Source organism: Vigna unguiculata, chromosome 6 (assembly GCF_037176805.1).
Source record: "Vigna unguiculata cultivar grain cowpea cultivar isolate G323 ecotype 2 chromosome 6, ASM3717680v1, whole genome shotgun sequence".
NCBI classification, from domain to species: Eukaryota; Viridiplantae; Streptophyta; class Magnoliopsida; order Fabales; family Fabaceae; genus Vigna; species Vigna unguiculata.
The window spans coordinates 33,522,906-33,533,959 of NC_140797.1; the positions used below are offsets into that span (position 1 = coordinate 33,522,906).

At 25.9% G+C, this 11,054-nt stretch overlaps 1 protein-coding gene across 1 annotated transcript; it reads left to right on the plus strand.

The window, feature by feature from the left end:
• Nucleotides 1–7,187: 7,187 nt before the first annotated feature.
• Nucleotides 7,188–10,827, plus strand: LOC114187556 (pirin-like protein). Its single transcript, XM_028075833.2, has 6 exons — nucleotides 7,188–7,359; nucleotides 7,496–7,545; nucleotides 7,629–7,667; nucleotides 7,764–7,792; nucleotides 8,569–8,735; nucleotides 10,166–10,827. Exons 1-6 carry the CDS (start codon nucleotides 7,244–7,246, stop codon nucleotides 10,659–10,661), a joined length of 897 nt encoding a protein of 298 aa, XP_027931634.1. The 5' UTR covers nucleotides 7,188–7,243; the 3' UTR covers nucleotides 10,662–10,827.
• Nucleotides 10,828–11,054: the final 227 nt, after the last annotated feature.

Here is an 11,054-nt window from a genome sequence, read left to right on the forward strand (position 1 = left end):
CCAATTTGATAAGAATTTGATAATAAGAAACTCCTTTAGAGTTTGAGAGAATGTAAAGACAGAGAAAAGTTTTATAAATTATAGATTTTAAAATAAAAATAAGATAACTTTTATTTATAAACTTCGTAGTTAATTCATTTTAAAATCTATAAATAAAATAATATTGGGCCTTGAAATACTTCTTACATTTATATATTAAGATTTTAATGTTTCTTATTCTAAAAATTAAATCAATTTAGTCTTACTCATAAATGTTAAAACTATCATAAATTAATTTTTCAAAATGAAAATTATGATTCAAAATTTGAAAATTAGTAAATTGGAATATTATCTTTTCATATTCTGGTAAATTAATATATTTATTTTATGCTAATATTAATATAAATTAATTCAATTTTTTTTCACACAAATTTTAACAATGTTGATACTGCATATTATAATATAATGATTTTTATTGTGTATTATAGTATAATATTTTTAAATATAACGATCCAAGATTAAATTAAAATTTCAGTAAACAAATATAGATAAGTAAACATATTTAAATATATTTTATAATATTTCATATTTTTAACTCTATTTGTAATAATTTTCTAAATTAACTTTCAAATATTTATTTTCTACGTCTTATCTTATTAGCTTGAAATTAATAAAATAGAACATCTAATCATAATATTTAAAATAGGTATTTAGTGTATTAAGTTGTTCCAGTTAAAAGTTGTAGGTCTTAAATCGAAAACAAAATAAGAGGAACTTTTTTTACTCTAAGTTAGTCTCCCTGGTGCAAAAATAATTTCCTCCTTTGGCTAGTAGAGTTAATACTTTATTTATAGGAAAAATAGTTATAAATCGTTTTGATTCTCTGTAAAAGAACATTCAATTACAATAATAACCAAAATAAGGATTACAAATATAATAATCACACATAATATCAATTTAAAATAAATATAAGATAAATTTAGGTCCTGGATTCACAAATTTTAAGTCGACTTTTGGATGTTTAATATTCATTTTTAAGAATCTGGTCTGACCCTAAACGATTAAAACAGTACATAATTTTCTAACTTTGAGTCATCAATTTGCTAGGATAAAAAGGTTGTCATAACCCATCCACCATCTTTTTGGTATCGAGTTGAGTCTTTATTTTTTCTCACCTTATTTTTAAATAAGTTTCTTCTCGTTAAATTTGGCATTTGTCTCATAATTTATGGTTGGTTTATTTTACCACAAAAACAAATATTTTTTTGGTTTTGTCTTTAGCTGACTAATAATAACTACTAGTCGTGTCGAGTTAGTTGTTCTGAACGAACGTTTCTACTTCCAAGTTGAACTAGGAGTTTCTTTTGTCTTGTGTCATCAAATTAAATATCAATTATAATTTTTTATTCATAACAGTGATTATTTTAATAATCAATAATTTTTTATTTTATAAAATGATATTTAAATTGGTCACTATAATGATTATCTCTAAAATTGATATTAATTAAATATTTTCTTGAAATGTTTAAAGTATAAAATTTAGGACTAAAATCCAAAATTTAAAATTACTCCTAACCACATTAATTCCAGTTTAAAAACAAAAACCACATGTTTTATTTTAAAATTATTTTAAAAAATTTGAGAAACCAAAATAAAAATTAATTTAAATTTTAGAATCGAAGTATATAAATAAACCACAAAATTATACGTAAACTGAACCCTTCAGCTTTATCCAAAGCTAAAAAAAAATTGTTGAGCCTCCAATCACGTAAGCTTGTCGTCATGGTTCTTCTATTATTAAACTTGAACAAGGTATTTTGTTAAGTACATTGGATAAAAAACAAATTGAATGTGACTGCCTAGACTTCTTAGAAACAATCTTTTTTTATTTGCCTCCATCATCAGCCTTTCAACAGTTGATGATGAAAGATGTGATGTGACTTCGATTTAATTCTAGAATCTGTGTTTGGTTTATCTCAACTATTAATAAACACGGCAACACATTGTAGATTTAATATATTTTTCTGAAAATATGCAACACTTTTCCATTCTAGTAAAAAACTTGGCATAGTTTTTTTTTTTTTCTCTTTAATAGATAATAAATTTTTAAATGCTAAGAATTTTAATTATAATAATAATAATAATAATTAAATTGATTAATATTATAATATATATATATATATATATATTTCCAATTTTACCTCTAAAAATATAATTTTCTTTTAAATTAATTAATTTTTTAAATTAAAATAAGTATTTTTTAATAAAAATACCTATAAAATAAAAAAAAATATAATAAAATTATTTATATTCATTTCTAAAATTAAAAAAATGAACATAGGGTGTGTTTTCACCGGTTACTGTAATCGTAATAATAATTATATATTAGAAACGATAATGATACACTAATCATACGGAACTAACACTTGTCTTCTTCTTTATTTTTTCTAATTATAAATAATAATAATAATCTTAATTTGTGTGATAGTTATACAAAATAGTAGATAGAGGTAACTATAATAATTGTGAAAACAACGATAGCAACAACATGAAGCAGATGTTGCGGTAATATAAGTGATCATAATAGTAATAATGAAGAAAATGATAATATAGATCGGAACAATAATATTGAAGTTGATGAAAAAGATGATGACAAAAATCATATTGGAGATTTAATAATAATGATAATATTAATATAGCAATGTGAAAAAAGAAAAAAACAATGAAAGTGATATCAATAAAAATAACATTAATAATGATAACAGTAAGTAGTGGGTAAGTTAATCAGTCTTAATGTATGGGTAAAATAATGGAAAGTGACAAATAATAATGGTAATAAATGCAAACAAATTGGTTCACGACTTATTGAATAATTTTTTAGTCCGTCAAAATTTGGCTAATTTAATTAGTTTATTTTTTTCTAATTTACTAAATTATGAATTAAAGACGAGATAGATTAGCTCACTGATCTATTTAAAAATTTTAAAAAATAAATAAATATAAAATAACATTTTATAAATAATATTATAATTTAATTTATTAACATTTATTGATTAAATTTTAATTATTAATTATATTACAGTAATTTAATATACAGATGTAATAAATATTTTAATTTATCAATTAAATACATTAATTAATCGATTAAAAATTTAGAAAATTATATATAATTAAATACATTAATTAATCGATCAAAAATTTAAAAAATTTTATATAATTAAATATGTTTACAAAATATATATATATATATATATATATATATATATATTAAAAATAAAAAATAGAATAGTAGTTTGACCCATTTTTTTACTAAACAACCAAAAAATAATAACTTTTTTTAGTATAACAGGTCGATCTGATTTATTCAATTAAATTAAAATTTGTCGAAGTAACTCATTTTGTCATCTTTACAAAATAAGTAACAATGATATAGGTGAATGATGCATAAAGTAATAACCATAATGATAAAAGAAAGATAATATAGTTATTAATAAAAATAAAGTGGTGTAACAAAATATTATTTATTTGTGTTGAACCTAATAGTACTAACATTATAAAAGTGACAACTTATTCTTTGAAAGCCTTCTATTACTAACATTATAAAAGTGAGTATACAAACTAAAAAAAGTTTATCCACCGTGTAAAAATATATTGGGAATGCATGAGTTAACATTGCCAACAAGTAAAAGGTTTAACAATTCCGGTTCTTGTGATATTCATAGTTGCATTTACTTCTTTGGTTTATATCTTTTAAACTTCGTCTTATCTTCGCATAATATTCGATCTTTATTTATATTCTATTTTATCTAGTCTTTTACGCTTTAAATAAATTTTACACGGTGTTGTTTAAATTTTATATAACATTTAATGTTTTTTATAACTTTATTTAGCGTTTCACTTGACTTTATATAAATTTGGATAATTGTTTAAACTTTATCTTATCTTCAATTAATATAAAGTCTTGGTTTATAATTTTAGTTCATTTAGTCTCATATGCTCTAAATAAATTATATACGGTATTGTTTAAACTTTATGGAACATCCAATGCTTTATGTAACTTTATCTAGTGTTTCACTTAACTTCTCATAAATTTAGGTAATTGTTTAAACTTCGTCTTATATTGAAGTAATATCTAGTCTTTGTTTATATTTTTAGATATCTAATATCTTACGCTCTAAATAAATTATATGTGGTGTTGTTTAAACTTTATGTAACATTGAATACTTCATATAACTTTATCTAGTGTTTCACTTGACTTTATATAAACTTAAGTAATTGTTTAAATTTCGTCTTATCTTGAAATAATATCTAGTCTTTATTCATAGTTTTAGATCATCTAGTATCTTATGCTCTAAATAAATTATATGTGATGTTGTTTAAACTTTACGCAACATCAAATGCTTTATGCTTCACTTGACTTGATATAAACTTAGGTAATTGTTTAAACTTCATGTAACTTTATTCGGTGTCGGAGATAACTTCATATATTTACAATCACTTACTTAGATAAGTTAATACAATTTACATTTTAAACAAGAATAACAAGATAATGATATTGTGAGAAAAAAAATTTTATAGTAAATGGATTGAACATAAATATATATTTGACATGTTTAATATTTATTAATAAAAAACTTTTATTCCAAACAATTTTTCATATCACTCAAATTCACTCTTTATCTTTCTCTCCCTTTATTATTACCATTTATCAATCTTATATCAACTTACATTATTTCCTTTTGTTGCATTTACTTGCTATAAAATCTTGAATTGTCTATATTGAAGAGTAGATTTGATGGAGTGATAAGAAAAAGGAAAAATGAGTGTAAAGTGAAGTTATTTAAATTAAAAAATAATAATAATTTTGAGTGAATGTTTATATTAAATTTGTGATTGAAAAAATATTTTTTAATTTATATTTATTTAATTTATTATAATAAACAAAAATGTAAATATAAATAAAAAGTAACAAATTTTATTCATAATTTATTATTTAACACGTTATAATCAATTATACTTTATTTTCTTATAACTTTAAAGTATTTCCAAGTAGGGATGTCAAAGTAAGCCAACATACAAGTTGGTTTATTACGAGTTGAGCTAAAAAATGGTCAGTTCAACCCGACTCACATTTTGGTAAACTATAAATTTTACAACCCAATCTAACTCACCACGGGTTGGTAGGTTAGTAGGTTGACTCACTTATAATTTTGTTTTTTTGCAATTTATTTTATATAATTTATTACATTACAAGGAGAATAAATTAACTTAATTTATTTTTTATAATAGTACAATTATTGTGTTCACCTAATTCACGAAACATTATCATAAAGATAATAGTTAAAGATTAAGGTATCAATTTATATAACTTGACAAATAAATTAATTAAACATTCAAACTATTAAAATACTATTGAAAAACATTCTAGTATTTAAAAATATAAAATTGTGAACCTATATAATTAGAAGTAGTAAATAGTTATAACAAATAAAATTTTAAAAAAAATTAAAAAAATGTTGGTGGGTTACCACCTTCAACCCAGCTCGAACTTGTTTAATCTATGAGCTGGATTTTTTCAACCCACTTTTTAAAGAACTTAAATTTTGTCAACTCAACCCAGCTCAACTCTGTAATGAGTCAAATTGACTCACGGGTTGAAACTCATTTTGACATCTTTATTTTTTTTATTTCATTTAGAATGGTAAAATAAGCTTAATCCCACTAATTGGTCGGTATTTTCAACATGTTAATCCACTTTGATCCTTGAATTTTTTTTATAAATAAAAATAAAAAAGTAATTTAATTTTTTTTATATTACTCAAAGAATACAAATATATAATTATTTGTAACAAAATATTAACACTTAAAATTTCAATTATTAATTATAATAAAATAATTTAATATGTAAATATAATAATTATTTTAATTTATTCAATTAAATTAATTAATTAAAATTTAAAATAATATTTATAATTTGTTTTTAATATATCCATATATAAAGATTTTAAAAATAAAATCTAGATAACATTAAAAAAATTAAAAAATAAAAAGAATTAAGATTTTCAGCCTTTTTCTTTGACAGGTCAATCCATTTGGTCTTGTTTTTGTACGAATCAACGGCGGAACCTACAGAAGGGTTAATGTAAGACGGACTAGCCCCTCAGTTCCACTCGCAAATTTGGATATTCGTTTTTCTATCATTAAAAACAAATAATCATTAGAAACAACATGACTAACTAACGCCAATTGTGACTCTTTTATTTAAAAAAAAATTAAGAATAGAGAAATGTTAACTTAAAACTAGCTTTGGGTGGTTTTAAAATTTGTAGGCAACTTTAATTTTTGAATTTAAAAGTGTTATTTGTTTTAAACTATAATGCATCATATTATGATATGTGTATAAATATGATATGTATTTGATATATTAATGTTACTTTTAAAAATAATAAAATATGATACATGATATATGTATATTAAATAGTATATACAAATATTTTTTAAAATATGAAAAATACATGGTTATTTTTTATAAATCTAAATTAAAATCAAATATATTAAATATTTTTAATATAATAGACCATAAAAATATTATTAATTATATATTAAATATTTCACAAATAAATGTCAATAAAATATTTACTGATGGAATAACGTTATACAAATTAAAATACCGGTTTATAACTTTTTTTTTTCAGCTTTATTTGTTATAACATAACATAACCTTTGAACTCAAATAATTGCCGATAGATCTCCGTCCATCTGCGTCAACAGTGAACTAACCGAAGCAAAGGCTAAACCTATTAATTGCTGAGTGATTGAAAACAATGTATTGTTGTTTCTATTAAACTTTAACTAACATTTATCTGAAAATGAAACATATCTTTCCACATTTACATTCTCTGTTTGGTGCTGTTCATTTTCATGTCAAATAGCACTAATGAAGATTTTTTTTTCCCTTCTTGGAGCTCTCACTTTGAACAAAACCCACGCCACATGGCATTCATGTAATGGCTGAGATGGATCCCCTGAACTGCACATCATCACTGCGTTATGCTGACGTTCACAGAAACTCACAACAATCAAACCAAAGTTTCCTTCTTTCATACAAACACTTTCATTCTCATTCATTTGACCTTTCCAAAGGGTAACTCTCTCTTTCTTTCTCATCCTCCACGCCACCTTCCTATATATACCTTCTACCATTTTCTCTTCTTCCTCACACTTTTCCCCAGTCTTGGATTCTTGCTCTGCACCATTTCACATAATGCCACAGAGAAAAGGTTGCAGTATTTTTAATGAGCCTTGTTTTGTCGCCAAGAAATTCTTGGCAAGACCTCAGCATGAGGGTGTTGGAGCTGTTGTTAGAAGAAGCATAGGAAGGTAAGTGACACGAAGACAGAATGGAAAAAAAAAATGAATTAAAAATTTCGATACCCTTTTCTTAGTTTGGATTAAAAGTTTGCACACAATGCAAAGTTGAGATCTTTGAGTTGATTTATTAAGTGGGTTTGATCAGGTTTGAGCTCAAGTACTTTGATCCCTTCCTTATGTTGGATGAATTCTCAGGTGAGAGAGTCTCTGTTTTTTGCTCTGTTTTCCTGCAGGGGTTTTTTGTTTTCTAAGAATGTGAAAATTTTGTAACATTGCAGTTACTGCTCCTGCTGGTTTTCCTGATCATCCTCACAGAGGTTTGAAAATTGGCCTTTTCCTTTTGTTGTTGAGAATTTTTCTGTGATGAGTTATAAAGACTCCATGTTCATTCTTTGTGATTTTTTCGTGAACAGGCTTTGAGACAGTCACATACATGTTGCAGGTAGAGCAAATTGCATGGTTCAAATGACAAGCTTCTTCTCTCATGCTCCATTTTCTCAATGGGAAAAACATCACATGCTGCCTATATAACTGTTTGCCATCATTGGACAAATCTTTTGATTAGATATTTGACTTAGAAATCTCTTTTAAAGTAAGGAACATATCATTTTAAAAGACTAATGGCCTGGTTCAGAATTAAGTACAAAAGCAAACTGAAAACTTGTTTGATTATTCTTTCGAGAAAAATTCTTGATTTTCTTAAGTATACCAATAAGAGATATCTCCCAGTAGATGACACTATTGATCAGGCATCCTCTAAGTACTTCAACAAAAACACTTTAACAAATTAGAAGAAGATGAAAACTGCAACTCAGTTGTTTCCATATTTTGGTTTTTAAAACTTATTTGAATAAAATTTTCAAAGCTTTTTGATGAGAAGCCTCTGATAAAGGAACCATATATATAACCAAAAAACAAAGATGAAAGGAGAATCAATCATGTCTTAAATATGTGTTTTTCTGATTTGAAGTTTGGAACTCTAATCAGATATTATGGACTCACACATGCCAACAAATAAGTTAAACAGTTGCCAAATCAGCCATATTAACTAGTGAGATCTGAACACAAGAATTGTCCATAAAAGCTGGTTGCATAAGAAAAAGGGCAAGAATGACCCACATATTAGTGTCTTGTCTCTGCTTCTAGAATACCAACTTGAACCTAAACTTGTACACATATTTATTATTACAAAAGTGTACAATCTTTGGTCTTTTTCAGGGAGCTATCACGCATGAAGATTTTGAAGGACATAAAGGGACTATAGAAGCTGGTGACTTGCAATGGATGACTGCTGGTAGAGGGATTGTGCACTCAGAAATGCCTGTTGCACAAGGAACACAAAAGGGTCTTCAATTGTGGATCAACCTTGCTTCCAAATATAAAATGTTAGTAAATAAATACTAAATACCCTTTTCTTCATCATTGGATTTGAACTTAGATTACTTTTGAAACTTTGGTATTTTTAACTTAGTCATATGGGGTTGAATGATCAATTTTAAACACAGTTGAATAATGAGGTTTTTATGAGGCAACATGACCGAAGAAAAACTAAAAGACATTATTCTGTTTCAGTAAACTTACCTAACACACTTTGGATAAGATTTGAATGATAAAGATCTTACAATAAGGGCCTTAGAAGTAATCTTCAAGGAGAAGACATTTTAGCCTTTTCTCTTTTCTCAGCTTCTCAAACAACAACCTTGGCCTTGAACTTATGTTTAGATGACATATTTTTTGCGTCATTGGTCATCATTGTTATGTCATTGAATGATCCTTTAGTTTGGATGATGCTTACCATCAGCGAGACAAAAAGGGATTCCTCTCTTTACAAAGAAAAAAGAAGTTAAATATAATTTTTACTTTTGGAAATAATATATACCTTGCTTACTTTCACATGCCACTTTTTTCTCATGATTCTCACCATGCCATTATGGACCATTTCCTAGAAGTGCTTTTAAAGCTTTGAGTAGCTGCATGATGTAAGTGTGCACAACGATTTGAAATGGCAAGCATATGTGCCTCTCATCCATATTCCCTGTGATGATGGTAACTTCAATAATAAAGGCAACACATTGCCACTTCAAGTTTCAAACTTTGTCAGGTTTTGAGTGACCCATTACAGTAGATATAGTCTTCTTTTCTCACTATAGCTTTTTGGAAGTACTTGTGATGCTGCAACACATCATTGTTTAAGTTGGCTTTTGGCCTTGTTTAAGAAAGGATTAGTACTCTCATGTTAGCTTTGGTCTCGTTATAAATGGGAAAATCTTGCATTATTTGTGAAGACTTCTTCAACTTTTCTCTTTCATATTTTCTACCTTAAAGATTGGTTTGGATAAACTTTTTCAGAAATACAATTGCAAAAAAGAAAACGAATTTGAATTTTTTACTGAATTTTTTGTATTGCTCTTCTACTGTATCTTTAAAATATACTGATGGTAACCGATTTTGAAGTATTAAAATATGTTAAAAAGATCTATAAAATACCAATATAGTATATGTTTAATACTCGGTTTGGGATAAAAAAAAATTCTTTTTTTTTTTAAAAACTCATGTATGTTTAATACTCGGTCGGGATAAAAAAAAATTCTTTCTTCTAAAAAAACCCATGAGAAAATCTGGACTTGGATGAAACTTTTATACAAATTAAAAACAATATATAAGACAATTTTAAAAAAGATTTGTTTTGTTCTATAAGTGTTTGAAAATGTGTATCTAATTAAGCTTTTTTTACTTGTTAATGAACTGTTTTAAGAACTATTTATTACTGCATAAGCTGATCATTGTATAACTTTCTTGGGTTATGATATATCAGGATTGAACCAAGGTATCAAGAAGTGTTGAGTAAGGACATAGCAGAAGGTGAGGATGATGGTGTGAAGGTGAGAGTTATAGCTGGTGAATCACTAGGGATAAAGTCTCCAATCTACACAATGACTCCAACCATGTTCTTGGATTTCTCTCTCAAACCTGGAGCACACTTGCAGCAACCTATACCAGAAACTTGGAATGCTTTTGTGTACATATTGGAAGGAGAGGGTATCTTTGGAAACATGAAATCTCAACCTTCAAATTCTCACCATATTCTTCTTCTTGCTCATGGTGATGGCCTAGAGGCATGGAACAAGTCTTCTAAGCTCCTTAGGTTCATATTGGTTGGAGGAGAACCTTTGGAGGAACCTCTAGTGCAATTTGGACCCTTTGTGATGAACACTCAGGAAGAGATTGACCAAACCATTAATGATTTTGAGAACTTTGCTAATGGATTTGAGAAAGCAAGAGATTGGAGATCTGAAAAGGAAATGGATTAATCTTTATTATATTAGCATTATTTATTAGTTGGTTTGCATAACAAGGAGTGAGGATGAACTAACATTGCAATCCTTCATATATGCAATGTGTCATTAAATTAATGAATTAGATGAAGCATTTTTATGTTAATGATGGTAAGCAATAACTAATCAAGATTTTGTTGTACATCCCTTGAGAGCTTTGGTCAAAATAATTGATAAGCTTAGAGAAGGTTATTTAGTTACTTTAATAATAAAAACTATTTGTTAAAATTAATCTAATAACTAAGCAATAAATATAAATTTACATAAAAGTTATATTTGTTTCACTCATCCTTTATAAATTCTATTTTTAGTTTCTTAGAAATAAACACATTTTTAGGTAATTATAATTTTGTTTCTTGGATAATTTGG